General features: G+C 38.8%; 1 protein-coding gene across 1 annotated transcript in view; it reads left to right on the plus strand.

Annotated features, from left to right (window-relative positions):
* LOC112290758 (uncharacterized) overlaps nucleotides 1-19,512 on the plus strand; it is an 84,951-nt gene that overhangs the window by 1,657 nt on the left and 63,782 nt on the right. Inside the window, exons 2-3 of the mRNA XM_090255513.1 lie at nucleotides 80-1,153; nucleotides 1,406-4,130. Of these exons, the coding sequence (XP_090111639.1) occupies nucleotides 80-1,153; nucleotides 1,406-4,130 (3,799 nt within the window). The remainder of the gene's footprint in view (nucleotides 1-79; nucleotides 1,154-1,405; nucleotides 4,131-19,512) is intronic.

The following is a 19,512-nucleotide window of genomic DNA, read 5'->3' on the forward strand; positions in this document are numbered from 1 at the left end:
TAGATTGAAATGTAGTGTTTACTTTATGTGTATTCATATCATTCTTTGTGTTGATGCTTGGTTTAATTTCTTATTATAGGTTGATATGGTTGAAGAAGAAGTGCTTGGTAGAAAGCAACGCTTATTGCAAATATCAAACTTATGTATAAGCAAAGTGAAGTTATTATGTCTTGTTGGAATGGGTGGAATAGGCAAGACCACAATAGCAAAGACAACATTGAATAATGTGAAGCACATGTATGATGCTTCATGCTTTGTTGAATGTGATGGAAGTGGCAGTGATTGTTACAAAAGATCTTGCCACATCTTAGAGCAATTGAAAGTTGAAGCAAAACCAAAGGATTTGAAAGACGCACAAGAAATGTTGAAATTATTTTTGATCAAAAAAAGAGTCATCATAATCTTTGACAATGTGACAAACAAAAGTCAAATTGAAGCTGTTGTGCCTATGGATGATTTATTTTCAATGAGTGGTAGTACATTAATTGTGACAACTCGAAATGGGGAAGTTATGGAGCATTGTGGTATTGAACTATGTAAAATAAATATTGAAGAACTTGATGAAGAAACAAGTTTGAGGTTGTTTATCACTCATTCTTGTGGACATGAAGGCAAATTGCCTAATGAACTTGTTGAAGTTGGCAAAAAGATTGTGAAAGCATGCAATGGCCTATCATTGAGTTTGAAAGTTATGGGTGCATATTTAAGAGATAAAAAGAGATTGAGATGTTGGGAGCGAGCTTTTCAAAGATTGAAGAGGGGAAGAGAGTTGGATGGAGATGAAAAGAATAGTGATTATAAGATTTGGAATATATTGAGAGTAAGTTTTGATAACTTGAGAGTTGAAGAGAAGAAAATGTTTTTGGATATATGTTGTTTTTTTAACAATGATGTGTTTTTGGAAGGCATGTTGAAAGAAAGAGCATTGCGAATATGGTCCAACATAGAAGAAAAAAGAGTAAAAGAAGATATGGAATATACATTAAATACATTGATTAACCAATCATTGATAAAAATACACAAATATGGAGTTATAAGAGTGCATGATCAACTACGAGACATGGGTAGAAAGATTGTTGAAACAGAAATAGAATATACGAACACACGAGTATGGAATATGAATGAAGAGGCTTTGGATGGAATTAGTGAAAAGGTAATGGACTTGACCATCATTCAAATGACATGTATGAAAGTATTAATGATAGATAAGAATGAAGGTTGGAATATTAGAGATGTAATATAATTGTAACATTTAGGTGTTAATGTATGTGAAAAGTGCATATTGATACAAATTTTTTGGTTGATTTATTAATTTCTATTACATTGAAATTTGTATATGTATGAAGTCGACTTCTAATGCAAAGAATCTAATTTTGTAATGTGATTGAACTATGTTGTGTTGTAGTTGGAGGGATTGTGTTACAACAATATAAATGACAAGAAGTTAAGTGAAATGAGAAGTACATGCTTTTCTTCACTTCAATTGTTAATTTGTAATGATGGTGTTGTTACATCAGGAGATGATTTGAGAAGTGTTTTAGAGTTGACAAGACAATCAGTCAATTTAAGATGTTTTCTACTAAGTTGTCCATACTTGATATCATTACCAAATGCATTGGGCAACCTCATATCTATTGCTACTTTTGATACACAGAGGTGCTCAAGCTTGACATCATTGCCAAATGAATTAGGTAATCTCACATCTTTGACTACTTTAGACATAAGGGAGTGCTTAAGTTTGATGTCATTACCACATGAATTGGGCAATCTCACATCTTTGACTACTTTAGACATGAGGGAGTGCTCAAGCTTGACATCATTACCAAAAGAACTGGGCAAGCTCACATCTTTGACTACCTTAAATATAAATGGATGCTTGAGCTTGACATCATTACCAAATAAATTGGGTAATCTCATATCTTTGAATACCTTAAATATGGAGCGTTGCAAAAGCTTGAAATTATTGCCAATTGAATTAGGCAAACTCACATCTTTCACTATCTTAAATATTAGTGGTTGCTCATGCTTGATGTTATTGCCAAATGAATTAGGTAACCTCATATCTTTGATTACCTTAAATATGGAATGGTACAAAAGCTTAACATCATTGCCAAATGAATTGGGCAAGTTGAAATCTATGACTACTTTAAATATTGAGTGGTGCTTAAGCTTGACAACATTGCCAAAGGAATTGTGCAACCTCACATCTTTGACTTCTTTAAATATGAAGAAGTGTGAAAACTTGACATCATTGCCAAATGAAGTAGGCAAGCTCACATCTTTGATTATGTTAAATATGGAGTGGTGCTTAAGTTTGACATCATTGCCAATTGAATTAGGCAACCTTACATCTTTGACTACCTTTGATATAAGTGGGTGTGAAAGGTTAAAATCATTACCAAAGGAATTAGGCAACCTTACATCTTTGACTATCTTAAATATTAATAGGTGCAAAAAATTAACATCATTGCCAAATGAATTGGGCAACCTCACATCTTTGACTACCTTAAATATGAAGTGGTGTGAAAACTTGACATCATTGCCAAATGAAGTGGGCAAGCTGACATCTTTGATAACCTTAAATATGCAGTGGTGCTCAAGCTTGACATCATTGCCGATTGAATTAGGCAACCTTATATCTTTAACTACCTTAACTATGAATAGGTGTGAAAAATTGATGTCATTGCCAAATGAATTGGGTAACCTCATATCTTTAACTACCTTAAATATAGAGTGGTGCTTGAGCTTGGAATCATTGCCTAAGGAATTGGGCAAGCTTACATCTTTGACCACCTTAAATATTAATAGTTGTAAAAAATTGACATCATTGCCAAATGAATTAGGCAACCTCATATCATTGACTACCTTAAGTATGAATAGATGCAAGAAATTGATGTCATTGCAAAATAAATTAGACAATCTCATATCTTTAACTACCTTAAATATGGAGTGGTGCTTGAACTTGGAATCATTGCCAAAAGAATTGGACAAGCTCACATCTTTGACTACCTTAAATATTAATAGTTGCAAAAAATTAACATCATTGCCAAATGAATTGGGCAACCTCACATCTTTGACTACCTTAGATATGAAGGAATGCTCAAAATTAACATCATTGCCAAATGAATTGGGCAACCTCACATCTTTGACTACATTAAATATGAGAGAGTGCTTTGGGTTGAACTTATTACCTAATATATTTGGTGACCTCATATCTTTCAATACCTTAGATATACGTTTTTATTCAAGCTTGAAGTCATTGTCAAGTAAATTAGGTAATTTTACATCTTTGACTACCTTAAATATGAGAGCATGCAGAAGCTTGACATCATTGCCAAGTGAATTGGGTAACCTCACATCTTTGACCACCTTATACATGTGGGAGTGCTCAAGGTTAAAATCATTGCCAAATGAATTGGGCAACCTCACATCTTTGACCACCTTAGATATGAGGGAATGCTCAAGGTTAACATCATTACCGAATGAATTGGGCAACCTCACATCTTTGACCACCTTAGACATGAGGGAGTGCTTAAGCTTGACATCATTGCCAAATGAGTTGGACAACCTTACATCTTTGACCACCTTAGACATGAGGGAGTGCTTAAGCTTGACATCATTGCCAAATGAATTGGAAAACCTCATATCTTTGACTACCTTAAATCTAAATGGATGCTTAAGCTTGACATCATTGCCAAATGAATTGGACAATCTCATATCTTTGACTACCTTAAATTTGGAGTGGGGCAAAAGCTTGATATCTTTGCCAAATAAATTGGACAAACTCACATCTTTAACTACCTTAAATATTAGTGGGTGCTTATGCTTGATGTCATTGCCAAATGAATTGGGAAACCTCATATCTTTGATTACCTTAAATATGAATGGATGCTTAAGTTTGACATCATTTACAAAAAAATTTCGCAACCTCAAATCTTTCACCACCTTAAATATGGAATGGTGCAAAAGCTTGAAATCATTGCCAAATGAATTAGGCAACCTGAAATCTTTGACTACTTTAAATATTGAATGGTGCTTAAGCTTGACAACATTGCCAAAGGAGTTGGGCAACCTCACATCTTTAACTACCTTAAATATTGAGTGGTGCTCAAGCTTGATATCATTGCCAAGTGAATTAGGCAACCTCACAATTTTGACAACCATTAATATAGGAAGATGCTCAAGCTTGACATCATTGCCAAATGAATTGGACAACCTCACATCTTTGACTAACTTAAATATTCAATGGTATTCAAGCTTGATATCATTGCCAAATGAATTGGACAACCTCACATCTTTGACTACCTTAAATATTCAATGGTGCTCAAGTTTGACATCATTGCCAAATGAATTGGGCAACCTCATATCTTTGACTACCTTAAGAATGAATGAATGCTCAAGGTTGACATCATTGCCAAATGAATTGGGCAACCTCACATCTTTGACAACCTTAGATATTCGAAGGTGCTCAAGCTTGACATCATTGCCAAATGAATTGGGCAACCTCATATCTTTGACTACCTTAAGAATGAATGAATGCTCAAGCTTGACATCATTGCCAAATGAATTGGGCAACCTCACATCTTTGACAACCTTAGATATTCGAAGGTGCTCAAGCTTGACATCATTGCCAAATGAATTGGGCAAGCTCACATCTTTGACTACCTTAAATATTGAGTGGTGCTCAAGCTTGACATCATTGCCAAATGAATTGGGCAACCTCACAGTTTTGACAACCTTTAATATAGGAAGATGCTCAAGCTTGACATCATTGCCAAATGAATTAGGTAACCTTACGTCTTTGACTACCTTTGATTTAAGTGGGTGCTCAAGCTTGACATCATTGCCAAATGAATTGGGCAACCTCACATCTTTGACTACCTTTGATATACAAGGGTGCTTAAGCTTGACATCATTGCCAAATGAATTGGGCAACCTCACATCTTTGACTACCTTAAATATTGAGTGGTGCTCAAGCTTGATATGATTGCCAAATGAATTGGGCAACCTCACAGTTTTGACAACCTTTAATATAGGAAGATGCTCAAGCTTGACATCATTGTGAAATGAATTGAGAAACCTCAAATCTTTGATTACCTTTGATATTGGAAGGTGCTCAAGCTTGACATCATTGCCAAATGAATTCGGCAACCTCACATCTTTGACAACCTTTGATATACAATGGTGCTCAAGCTTGACATCATTGCCAAATGAATTGGATAAGCTTACGTCTTTGACTACCTTTGATTTAAGTGGGTGGTCAAGCTTGACATCATTGCCAAATGAATTGGGCAACCTTACATCTTTGACTACCTTAAATATGGAATATTGCTCAAGCTTGACATCATTACCATATGAATTGGGCAACCTCACATCTTTGACTACCTTAAATATGGAGTGTTGTTCAAGCTTGACATTATTGCCAAATGAATTGGGCAACCTCACATCTTTGACTATCATTGATATAGGATGGTGCTCAAGCTTGACATCATTGCCAAATGAATTGGACAACCTCACATCTTTGACTAACTTAAATATTCAATGGTACTCAAGCTTGATATCATTGCCAAATGAATTGGACAACCTCACATCTTTGACTACCTTAAATATTCAATGGTGCTCAAGTTTGACATCATTGCCAAATGAATCGGGCAACCTCATATCTTTGACTACCTTAAGAATGAATGAATGCTCAAGCTTGACATCATTGCCAAATGAATTGGGCAACCTCACATCTTTGACAACCTTTGATATTGGAAGGTGCTCAAGCCTTACATCATTGCCAAATGAATTGGGCAACCTCACATCTTTGACTACCTTAAATATTGAGTGGTGCTCAAGCTTGATATCATTGCCAAGTGAATTGGGCAACCTGACAATTTTGACAACCTTTAATATAGGAAGATGCTCAAGCTTGACATCATTGTCAAATGAATTGGGCAACCTCAAATCTTTGACAACCTTTGATATTGGAAGGTGCTCAAGCTTGACATCATTGCCAAATGAATTCGGCAACCTCACATCTTTGACAACCTTTGATATACAATGGTGCTCAAGCTTGACATCATTGCCAAATGAATCGGATAACCTTACATCTTTGACATCCTTTGATTTAAGTGGGTGGTCAAGCTTGACATTATTGCCAAATGAATTGGGCAACCTCACATCTTTGACTATCATTGATATAGGATGGTGCTCAAGCTTGACATCATTGCAAAATGAATTGGACAACCTCACATCTTTGACAACCTTTGATATTGGAATGTGCTCAAGCTTGACATCATTGCCAAATGAATTGGGCAACCTCACATCTTTTACTACCTTTGATTTAAGAGGGTGCTTAAGCTTGACATCATAGCCAAATGAATTAGGCAACCTCACATCTTTCACAACCTTTGATATTCGAAGGTGCTCAAGCTTGACATCATTACCAAATGAATTGGGCAACCTCACATCTTTGACAACCTTTGATATTGGAAGGTGCTCAAGCTTGACATCATTGCCAAATGAATTCGGCAACCTCACATCTTTGACAACCTTTGATATACAATGGTGCTCAAGCTTGACATCATTGCCAAATGAATTGGGTAACCTTACGTCTTTGACTACCTTTGATTTAAGTGGGTGGTCAAGCTTGACATCATTGCCAAATGAATTGGGCAACCTTACATCTTTGACTACCTTAAATATGGAATATTGCTCAAGCTTGACATCATTACGAAATGAATTGGGCAACCTCACATCTTTGACTACCTTAAATATGGAGTGTTGTTCAAGCTTGACATTATTGCCAAATGAATTGAGCAACCTCACATCTTTGACTATCATTGATATAGGATGGTGCTCAAGCTTGACATCATTGCAAAATGAATTGGGCAACCTCACATCTTTGACAACCTTTGATATTGGAAGGTGCTCAAGCTTGACATCATTGCCAAATGAATTGGGCAACCTCACATCTTTTACTACCTTTGATTTAAGAGGGTGCTCAAGCTTGACATCATAGCCAAATGAATTAGGCAACCTCACATCTTTCACAACCTTTGATATTGGAAGGTGCTCAAGCTTGATATCATAGCCAAATGAATTGGGCAACCTCACATCTTTGACAACCTTTGATATTGGAAGGTGTTCAAGCTTGACATCATTCCCAAATGAATTGGGCAACCTCACATCTTTGACTACCTTAGAGATACAATGGTGCTCAAGCTTGACATCATTGCCAAATGAATTGGGTAACCTTACGTCTTTGACTACCTTTGATTTAAGTAGGTGGTCAAGCTTGACATCATTGCCAAATGAATTGGGCAACCTTACATCTTTGACTACCTTAAATATGGAATATTGCTCAAGCTTGACATCATTACCAAATGAATTGGGCAACCTCACATCTTTGACTACCTTAAATATGGAGTGTTGTTCAAGCTTGACATTATTGCCAAATGAATTGGGCAACCTCACATCTTTGACTATCATTGATATAGGATGGTGCTCAAGCTTGACATCATTGCCAAATGAATTGGGCAACCTCACATCTTTGACAACCTTTGATATTGGAAGGTGCTCAAGCTTGACATCATTGCCAAATGAATGGGGCAACCTCACATCTTTGACTACCTTAAATATTCAATGGTGCTCAATTTTGACATCATTGCCAAATGAATCGGGCAACCTCATATCTTTGACTACCTTAAGAATGAATGAATGCTCAAGCTTGACATCATTGCCAAATGAATTGGGCAACCTCACATCTTTGACTACCTTTGATATACAAGGGTGCTTAAGCTTGACATCATTGCCAAATAAATTGGGCAAGCTCACATCTTTGACTACATAAAATATTGAGTGGTGCTCAAGCTTGATATCATTGCCAAATGAATTGGGCAACCTCACAGTTTTGACAACCTTTAATATAGGAAGATGCTCAAGCTTGACATCATTGTCAAATGAATTGAGCAACCTCAAATCTTTGATTACCTTTGATATTGGAAGGTGCTCAAGCTTGACATCATTGCCAAATGAATTCGGCAACCTCACATCCTCGACAACCTTTGATATACAATGGTGCTCAAGCTTGACATCATTGCCAAATGAATTGGGTAACCTTACGTCTTTGACTACCTTTGATTTAAGTGGGTGGTCAAGCTTGACATCATTGCCAAATGAATTGGGCAACCTTACATCTTTGACTACCTTAAATATGGAATATTGCTCAAGCTTGACATCATTACCAAATGAATTGGGCAACCTCACATCTTTGACTACATTAAATATGGAGTGTTGTTCAAGCTTGACATTATTGCCAAATGAATTGAGCAACCTCACATCTTTGACTATCATTGATATAGGATGGTGCTCAAGCTTGACATCATTGCCAAATGAATTGGGCAACCTCACATCTTTGACAACCTTTGATATTGGAAGGTGCTCAAGCTTGACATCATTGCCAAATGAATTGGGCAACCTCAAATCTTTGACTACCTTAAATTTTCAATGGTGCTCAAGTTTGACATCATTGCCAAATGAATCGGGCAACGTCATATCTTTGACTACCTTAAGAATGAATGAATGCTCAAGCTTGACATCATTGCCAAATGAATTGGACAACCTCACATCTTTGACAACCTTTGATATTGGAAGGTGCTCAAGCTTGACATCATTGCCAAATGAATTGGGCAACCTCACATCTTTTACTACCTTTGATTTAAGAGGGTGCTCAAGCTTGACATCATAGCCAAATGAATTAGGCAACCTCACATCTTTCACAACCTTTGATATTGGAAGGTGCTCAAGCTTGACATCATAGCCAAATGAATTGGGCAACCTCACATATTTGACAACCTTTGATATTAGAAGGTGTTCAAGCTTGACATCATTCCCAAATGAATTGGGCAACCTCACATCTTTGACTACCTTAGAGATACAATGGTGCTCAAGCTTGACATCATTGCCAAATGAATTGGGTAACCTTACGTCTTTGACTACCTTTGATTTAAGTGGGTGGTCAAGCTTGACATCATTGCCAAATGAATTGGGCAACCTTACATCTTTGACTACCTTAAATATGGAATATTGCTCAAGTTTGACATCATTGCCAAATAAATTTGGTAACCTCACATCTTTGACTACCTTAAATATGGAGTGTTGTTCAAGCTTGACATTATTGCCAAATGAATTGGGCAACCTCACATCTTTGACTATCATTGATATAGGATGGTGCTCAAGCTTGACATCATTGCCAAATGAATTGGGCAACCTCACATCTTTGACAACCTTTGATATTGGAAGGTGCTCAACCTTGACATCATTGCCAAATAAATTGGGCAACCTCAAATCTTTGACTACCTTAAATTTTCAATGGTGCTCAAGTTTGACATCATTGCCAAATGAATCGGGCAACCTCATATCTTTGACTACCTTAAGAATGAATGAATGCTCAAGCTTGACATCATTGCCAAATGAATTGAACAACCTCACATCTTTGACAACCCTTTATATTGGAAGGTGCTCAAGCTTGACATCATTGCCAAATGAATTGGGCAACCTCACATCTTTTACTACCTTTGATTTAAGAGGGTGCTCAAGCTTGACATCATAGCCAAATGAATTAGGCAACCTCACATCTTTCACAACCTTTGATATTGGAAGGTGCTCAAGCTTGACATCATAGCCAAATGAATTGGGCAACCTCACATCTTCGACAACCTTTGATATTGGAAGGTGCTCAAGCTTGACATCATTGCCAAATGAATTGGGCAACCTCACATCTTTGACAACCTTTGATATTGGAAGGTGCTCAAGCTTGACATCATTGCCAATTTAATTGGGCAACCTCATATCTTTGACTACCTTCAGAATGAATGGATGCAAAAGCTTGATAACATTGCCAAATGAATTGGGCAACGTGACATCTTTTACTACCTTTGATTTAAGAGGGTGCTCAAGCTTAACATCATAGCCAAATGAATTAGGCAACCTCACATCTTTCACAACCTTTGATATTGGAAGGTGCTCAAGCTTGACATCATAGCCAAATGAATTGGGCAACCTCACATCTTTGACAACCTTTGATATTGGAAGGTGTTCAAGCTTGACATCATTCCCAAATGAATTGGGCAACCTCACATCTTTGACTACCTTAGAGATACAATGGTGCTCAAGCTTGACATCATTGCCAAATGAATTGGGTAACCTTACGTCTTTGACTACCTTTGATTTAAGTGGGTGGTCAAGCTTGACATCATTGCCAAATGAATTGGGCAACCTTACATCTTTGACTACCTTAAATATGGAATATTGCTCAAGCTTGACATCATTACCAAATAAATTGGGCAACCTCACATCTTTGACTACCTTAAATATGGAGTGTTGTTCAAGCTTGACATTATTGCCAAATGAATTGGGCAACCTCACATCTTTGACTATCATTGATATAGGATGGTGCTCAAGCTTGACATCATTGCCAAATAAATTGGGCAACCTCACATCTTTGACAACCTTTGATATTGGAAGGTGCTCAACCTTGACATCATTGCCAAATAAATTGGGCAACCTCAAAACTTTGACTACCTTAAATTTTCAATGGTGCTCAAGTTTGACATCATTGCCAAATGAATCAGGCAACCTCATATCTTTGACTACCTTAAGAATGAATGAATGCTCAAGCTTGACATCATTGCCAAATGAATTGGACAACCTCACATCTTTGACAACCTTTGATATTGGAAGGTGCTCAAGCTTGACATCATTGCCAAATGAATTGGGCAACCTCACATCTTTTACTACCTTTGATTTAAGAGGGTGCTCAAGCTTGACATCATAGCCAAATGAATTAGGCAACCTCACATCTTTCACAACCTTTGATATTGGAAGGTGCTCAAGCTTGACATCATAGCCAAATGAATTGGGCAACCTCACATCTTTGACAACCTTTGATATTGGAAGGTGCTCAAGCTTGACATCATTGCCAAATGAATCAGGCAACCTCATATCTTTGACTACCTTAAGAATGAATGAATGCTCAAGCTTGACATCATTGCCAAATGAATTGGACAACCTCACATCTTTGACAACCTTTGATATTGGAAGGTGCTCAAGCTTGACATCATTGCCAAATGAATTGGGCAACCTCACATCTTTTACTACCTTTGATTTAAGAGGGTGCTCAAGCTTGACATCATAGCCAAATGAATTAGGCAACCTCACATCTTTCACAACCTTTGATATTGGAAGGTGCTCAAGCTTGACATCATTGCCAAATGAATTGGGCAACCTCACATCTTTGACAACCTTTGATATTGGAAGGTGCTCAAGCTTGACATCATTGCCAAATTAATTGGGCAACCTCATATCTTTGACTACCTTCAGAATGAATGGATGCAAAAGCTTGATAACATTGCCAAATGAATTGGGCAACCTGACATCTTTTACTACCTTTGATTTAAGAGGGTGCTCAAGCTTGACATCATAGCCAAATGAATTAGGCAACCTCACATCTTTCACAACCTTTGATATTGGAAGGTGCTCAAGCTTGACATCATAGCCAAATGAATTGGGCAACCTCACATCTTTGACAACCTTTGATATTGGAAGGTGTTCAAGCTTGACATCATTCCCAAATGAATTGGGCAACCTCACATCTTTGACTACCTTAGAGATACAATGGTGCTCAAGCTTGACATCATTGCCAAATGAATTGGGTAACCTTACGTCTTTGACTACCTTTGATTTAAGTGGGTGGTCAAGCTTGACATCATTGCCAAATGAATTGGGCAACCTTACATCTTTGACTACCTTAAATATGGAATATTTCTCAAGCTTGACATCATTACCAAATGAATTGGGCAACCTCACATCTTTGACTACCTTAAATATGGAGTGTTGTTCAAGCTTGACATCATTGCCAAATGAATTGGACAACCTCACATCTTTGACTAACTTAAATATTCAATGGTACTCAAGCTTGATATCATTGCCAAATGATTTGGACAACCTCACATCTTTGACTACCTTAAATATTCAATGGTGCTCAAGTTTGACATCATTGCCAAATGAATCGGGCAACCTCATATCTTTGACTACCTTAAGAATGAATGAATGCTCAAGCTTGACATCATTGCCAAATGAATTGGGCAACCTCACATCTTTGACTACTTTTGATGTACAAGGGTGCTTAAGCTTGACATCATTGCCAAATAAATTGGGCAAGCTCACATATTTGACTACCTTAAATATTGAGTGGTGCTCAAGCTTGATATCATTGCCAAATGAATTGGGCAACCTCACAGTTTTGACAACCTTTAATATAGGAAGATGCTCAAGCTTGACATCATTGTCAAATGAATTGGGCAACCTCAAATCTTTGACTACCTTTGATATTGGAAGGTGCTCAAGCTTGACATCATTGCCAAATGAATTCGGCAACCTCACATCTTTGACAACCTTTGATATACAATGGTGCTCAAGCTTGACATCATTGCCAAATGAATTGGGTAACCTTACGTCTTTGACTACCTTTGATTTAAGTGGGTGGTCAAGCTTGACATCATTGCCAAATGAATTGGGCAACCTTACATCTTTGACTACCTTAAATATGGAATATTGCTCAAGCTTGACATCATTACCAAATGAATTGGGCAACCTCACATCTTTGACTACCTTAAATATGGAGTGTTGTTCAAGCTTGACATTATTGCCAAATGAATTGGGCAACCTCACATCTTTGACTATCATTGATATAGGATGGTGCTCAAGCTTGACATCATTGCCAAATGAATTGGACAACCTCACATCTTTGACTAACTTAAATATTCAGTGGTATTCAAGCTTGATATCATTGCCAAATGAATTGGACAACCTCACATCTTTGACTACCTTAAATATTCAATGGTGCTCAAGTTTGACATCATTGCCAAATGAATTGGGCAACCTCATATCTTTGACTACCTTAAGAATGAATGGATGCTCAAGCTTGACATCATTGCCAAATGAATTGGGCAAGCTCACATCTTTGACTACCTTAAATATTGAGTGGTGCTCAAGCTTGACATCATTGCCAAATGAATTGGGCAACCTCACAGTTTTGACAACCTTTAATATAGGAAGATGCTCAAGCTTGACATCATTGCCAAATGAATTGGGTAACCTTACGTCTTTGACTACCTTTGATTTAAGTGGGTGCTCAAGCTTGACATCATTGCCAAATGAATTGGGCAACCTCACATCTTTGACTACCTTTGATATACAAGGGTGCTTAAGCTTGACATCCTTGCCAAATGAATTGGGCAACCTCACATCTTTGACTACCTTAAATATTGAGTGGTGCTCAAGCTTGATATGATTGCCAAATGAATTGGGCAACCTCACAGTTTTGACAACCTTTAATATAGGAAGATGCTCAAGCTTGACATCATTGTGAAATGAATTGAGCAACCTCAAATCTTTGACAACCTTTGATATTGGAAGGTGCTCAAGCTTGACATCATTGCCAAATGAATTCGGCAACCTCACATCTTTGACAACCTTTGATATACAATGGTGCTCAAGCTTGACATCATTGCCAAATGAATTAGGTAACCTTACGTCTTTGACTACCTTTGATTTAAGTGGGTGGTCAAGCTTGACATCATTGCCAAATGAATTGGGCAACCTTACATCTTTGACTACCTTAAATATGGAATATTGCTCAAGTTGACATCATTACCAAATGAATTGGGCAACCTCACATCTTTGACTACCTTAAATATGGAGTGTTGTTCAAGCTTGACATTATTGCCAAATGAATTGGGCAACCTCACATCTTTGACTATCATTGATATAGGATGGTGCTCAAGCTTGACATCATTGCCAAATGAATTGGACAACCTCACATCTTTGACTAACTTAAATATTCAATGGTACTCAAGCTTGATATCATTGCCAAATGAATTGGACAACCTCACATCTTTGACTACCTTAAATATTCAATGGTGCTTGTAGAATAAGTAGTTATTTGTTGAATTGTAGATACTTAGTTCATAGTGTAAACAGGGATAGATGACTGTTGAAAAGGTAGTTCAGTAGGTAAAATGGATGAATAGTTAGGAAAAGCAGTTTTCATTAGAGATGTAGCAGTTGGTATCTCGTGGTAGCATAAGGAGGATGGGAGAGAGGAAGTAGGGGCCATTACTGTGATAGTGTGAGCCGGGGTAAGCTTGGTGCTACCTCTTTTCTTTTATTGTTATGTTCTTTGAAATAAGAGTATTGAGAGTTTCTGAATATTGTGAAGTGAATCATGGAATGAAAGTGTGAATGGAATTATATGTTATTGAATGAGAAGAAGAGAGATTGAATGCTGAAATCTGAATGTAGTTCAGCAGAGAGAATGAGTCTGTGTTTGTGTGAAACACTGTAATGTGAAGGCAGTTAATGGTGAAGAACTCCAGAATTTGGATTATAGTATGATTATGTCCAGTCATTTAGGATAGTGCGGGATTACATGTTGTTATCAGTGATGGTGGAGTATTATTAGGAAGTGGAAAGCATTGTAGTGTTTCCTGGATGTTTTAAGTAGTGCGGAATACAGTTAATTGTGTGACCCTAACGTGTAAGCTCATGCGGTATTCTTTCCCTGTGTTCGAATTCCCCTATACAGGTTTACTCTGATTAGATAAGTTAGAGTAAGTAAAACGACAATCACATTTTGGCGCCGCTGCCGGAGAAATTGATAATAGCATGGAGTGTTAGGTTTTAACTGCCGGTTGAAGTAGATGGGAAATAGGTAGCAGTCGCAGAAGAATATAATGAAAGAGTATGGTTATTAAGAATGAGAACTTAACAGTAAAGAAAATACGGCAGTCAAGAGAAAGAATAGAGAGATCGCAAGCAAGAAATTTGTTGCGAAACGAGCAACTAAGAAAGTTAAAAAGGAATCATAGACAAAGCTGGATTAAGCCATGGTTGCATGCCTGTCGTCATATTCGAGCATATCGAGAAGCTAATCGACATCTAATATTTCAGAAGTATATACCGTTAGAGAAATTGCCAAGAGCATGTGCTGAAAATTTGATCAATAGGCCAGGGTTTCTTCTGAGACTGTTAACTGAGAGTGGGGGAATCACAGAAGAGTTGGGTACACCATTGGGTACGTTTCCAATAGCGGAAACTGCCGATTCCGTCAAAACTGGTTCCATAGAGTGGCATAAATTATTGGTCAATAAGGGCCAATTCAGTGTGTTTCAAAATCCATCATTCTCACCTCCTATTCAACCAATAAACTTGTTCAAGGATAATAATAGCAAATTGAGCAGGGTGGAAAGTTCAGAAAATATATTTAGGAGAGACGCAGACTATATTAACAAACGATTAAGTGTCACATTGTCAAATTCAATGACGACGGGAGGTCCAGCGGTTCCCATAGCAGTACAAATGGGTACTGTGAGTGATCACACAACTAGCGTGGCTCCATTACCTACCTTTAGGGGTTTTCCGGGTGCGGATCCAGATCAACATTTGTCGCAGTTTTTGACAGCATGTGTCGCCAATAATGGGAGAACCGAGGATATTTGGTTACGATGGTTGTCAGCAACCTTAAAGGATACGGCGTTTGAATGGTATAACCGTCAACCAGTTGGTCAATTTTCGAACTGGGAAGCATTGAAGAATGTATTTTTGACCCGTTTTCGACCAATTGGTTTTGAAGACCGTCTTCGAGGAAGGTTAATGAACAGCAAAATGATCCTAGGAGAGGCGGTGGAATCGTTCTATGGCCGAGTGGCTGATATACTTAGTAAGTGGCCGAACCACCAAATGCCGGAGGCATTTATATTATCTATATTAATAAATGGTTTGCACCCACCAGAGCTAAAAATGTTTGTAAAAGAAGCTCAACCAGTTACGATATCTGCATCCCTTGATAGAGCCAAGGTTTGGGAGGAATGCCATTATGATCAGTTTTTAACTGCGTGTGCCACGATGATACCAGTTCAAAGCAATTATCAATATCCGGCTTTGAACGGATCAGTGGGTAGTTATCCACAGATGATCGAAACAGTTGCCCAGTCAAGTGCCAATACTCAGGGGCCAGTTAATGTTACCCCATTGCAAGCTTTACCACCGCAAGTAACAACAGCGTATGCCCCATATTTTCCATATCAAACACACGAGTCAACTTTGGCGGAAAAACAAATAATATCAGCTTCAAAAGATTCCAATGAAGCCTTGTTATTGAACTTGACGAAGAAAATGGAGGAAATGGCCGTTAATATGGCCAAAGATAAGGAGAAGAGGCAAAAGCCAACCAATACTAGGACCAATGTATGGTGCAGTAATTGTCAGGGCCACGGTCATTTGGTAACGGAATGCCCGTCACCTTCACAAGTGTTGGGTAAATGTACATTTTGTGGAGGCAAGCACTTAACCGCTAATTGTTGGAATTTGCAAAGACAACAACAATTCAGTAATCCGACCATGATTCCACCAACTCCATGGGATGTCAATCAAGTTCAAAGAGGAAATACGTTTGGATGGCATGGAAATCGATCTAACCGACAAAATTGAGCAGTCAATCATTTTCAGAATTCCACTTATAGTGAGGGGTTTGTATCAAATCCTCCGAACTATGGTAAGGAGCAGCATGGGTATCAGCCATATGCTCCATCGATGCCATTGAACCAAGTACAACCGGGACAACCAGGATCGTTTTCTCAACCTACATGGAACAAACCTAGTAGGTATATACCGATGGAGACACCCAATATGCCTGATGGGGGTGCAAAAAGGCCATTGCGTTGTTTCCGTTGTAGACAGATTGGTCATTATGCCAATGAATGTCCCAATCCAAGAGCCAGTGACGATTATGCCCCAGTTTGTGGGAATTGCAAGCAGTCAGGGCATACGTATCAGCAATGTAATGCTCCATTCAATTTCAATAATCGGGATCAGCAGATCCAGAGTCCAGGAAAAATGGAGGGAATAAATCGAGGACCTCAAGACTCTCCAGTAAATCGGGTGGAATGTGTCTTTACCGTTCTTACTAGGAGCCAGCAAAAAGGGAAAGGCCCAATTAAACATTTGGAAGATCCTAAAGCGAAGGGCCAATCACACCCAATTACGGACCAATCCCATTCAGGCCCGGAAACTGGGAAAGTCTTGAGCCCTGATTTGGTTGCGAAGCCCAATGAGGTCCCAATTACGGAGTCTTCAGTTCCGTCTCGAACCGATCCGTTCCCACCGCAGTTCCAAGAAGCATCATACCCGTTGAAAGATCCCCTTGGGAAAGGAAGTCCCAAGGAAGCTCAATCTGTTGTTCCAATTCCAAGTCCAGGGCGGCAGAATAATTTACCTCACGGAGTTAAGCTCAAACCCATGAAACGGAAGAGGGCATTGGGAATTACCCTAAATATGGAACCCTACGATATTTTAAAGGATTTGGATGCTATTCGGCCTTCAATCTCTATGAAGCAACTTCTAGCAGTCGCACCACAGTGTCGTTCCACCTTGAATTCATCCCTAACAAGACATCGGCATCGTAATATGGAAGTTTGTGAAGTTAGTTTGAACCCTGATCCAGGTGCACCAACCATTGATGTTTCGATTGATGGTGTTCGGATCTTTGGCGTCCAGGTAGATGGAGGTTCCAGCGTCAATTTAATGAACGCTGATACAATGGATGCTTTAGGTCTGGAACAATTAGTCCCCACGACATTGGTATTACGGATGGCAGATCATAGCCGAGTTAAGCCAATGGGTATTTTACGGAGTGTTCAAACTATAATTGCAGGTATTGCCTATGAAATTGACTACATTGTCTTTCGCTTACAACGTTCGACTTTATCGTACCCTATTTTATTGGGACGACCCTGGCTGTATCAAGCGAAGGCCAAGAACGATTGGGGTCGAGGTACTTTGACAATTGGTAAGGGCGTAGATAAAATGGTGTTACAAATGTACCCAGTACGCTATCACGGGGAGTCTCAGTTGCCAGTATCTGAATTGACGTCGGACGAAGGGCTTAGCTCCGATGATGACACATAAGTACCGAGTACGGTGTCGTGTTGTAACACGAGTATACAGTGAAAATAAAAAGAAAGGGGGATTTTATTAATATTCAGTTATCTCGAATATTGGGAGCATCGACCAACTCCAGTACAAATACTGAGTGGTCAGGTTCAGTGACTCCGTTACAGTCAGCCGGGGCATACTGGAATGCCCCATTCGATTCGAATAACGGGAGTCAGTAGGAAGAGAAGGACCAATTCACACGACGGGTTCGAGGAGCCAATTGGATCCAATTTCGATAATCCAATCCGGGTCCTCTTACCCAATATGAGACCTGTATTGGTGGGGCAACCCAATGCAGTCTAGTTACGGGAAATCGAGGTCTTACTACGGATCTTAGCCAATCTGACGCGAGGACCAATTTGACCCAATTACGGGAACATCCAGGTTATTACGGGCATCTTTCCCAATATAGGACCTGAATTGGTCGGGCGACTCAATGAAGTCCCGATTACGGGGTTCGATTCTGTTTCAGGCTGTCCTATTCTCTGTGCCGTCTCAGGGAACGTTGTTTTCGGTAAATGGATTTCTTAAAGGTAAAAACGGAGGAGAAAGCTTGAGGTGGGAGCCAATTCCGGATCTAAGATGGAAGATTGAAGAAATTCAGAGGATAAGGTTAGGGGGGATATAGTTTTGGAGTGGTGTGGATTTTTATTTAGGGGGAATGGGAGGTTTTTGAAGATCAAGAAGGGAATTAGAGAGAGGAGCTTCATGCTTCGGGTCGGGGAAGAAAAGACATAGGATTTGGATTTTTCTTCTTCGTAGAGTTTTGAGGAAGACTGAGGCTATCGCTGCTGAAGTCAGTGTTGTACTGGTGAATCGGGATTTTTAAATGAAGTGGGTTTGAATACTCTTGACTGTTTTGTGAAATCGAGTTACGTCTGTGATTGAAGGATTAAAAGGGTGTCTATAGGATTGAGTATGCGGAGTGAATGAAATTTATTGGGTTAATCTAACAAGACAGTCAGTGGATACAAGATCGTAAGTACAAAGGAGTATTGAAGGTTAACAGTTTGGGTTGTACGGGGTTCTCTGTAACGTCTAGAGACCTACCGGCTGGGGCAAAAAGGACTCCGACAAGCAATCGAAGAGCACCCGTATAGATTTACGGTACATTGTTGCAGTCGTTTATATTCCAGCAGTCAAAAACTGATAGACTGCTTGACTATCGGCGAATCTCCATACTACCTTCTACAGCCAGACGCCCGGCGCGTTCTCGAGCAGGAAAGCACGTAATACGACATAAGTGGTGAACCCGACGTGAAAGCTTGAGGTAGAAGGTATTGGATTTTGGTTGATTTTATCTTTATTTTTTATGGAAAACGAAAATAAAAATTTTGAAGGATTTTTGGGAGAAATTTCTGGTGGGGAGTCTTCTAAAGGACAAGGTATGCACATGGATCCATCTATTGCTAGTTTGTTTCAAGCCTTCTCATTGTCAATGCAGCAACAGCAAAACAATGATCGAAAGGAAGC

The sequence above is a fragment of the Physcomitrium patens genome, chromosome 13 (assembly GCF_059467195.1).
Source record: "Physcomitrium patens ecotype Gransden chromosome 13, ASM5946719v1, whole genome shotgun sequence".
Classification (NCBI taxonomy): domain Eukaryota; kingdom Viridiplantae; phylum Streptophyta; class Bryopsida; order Funariales; family Funariaceae; genus Physcomitrium; species Physcomitrium patens.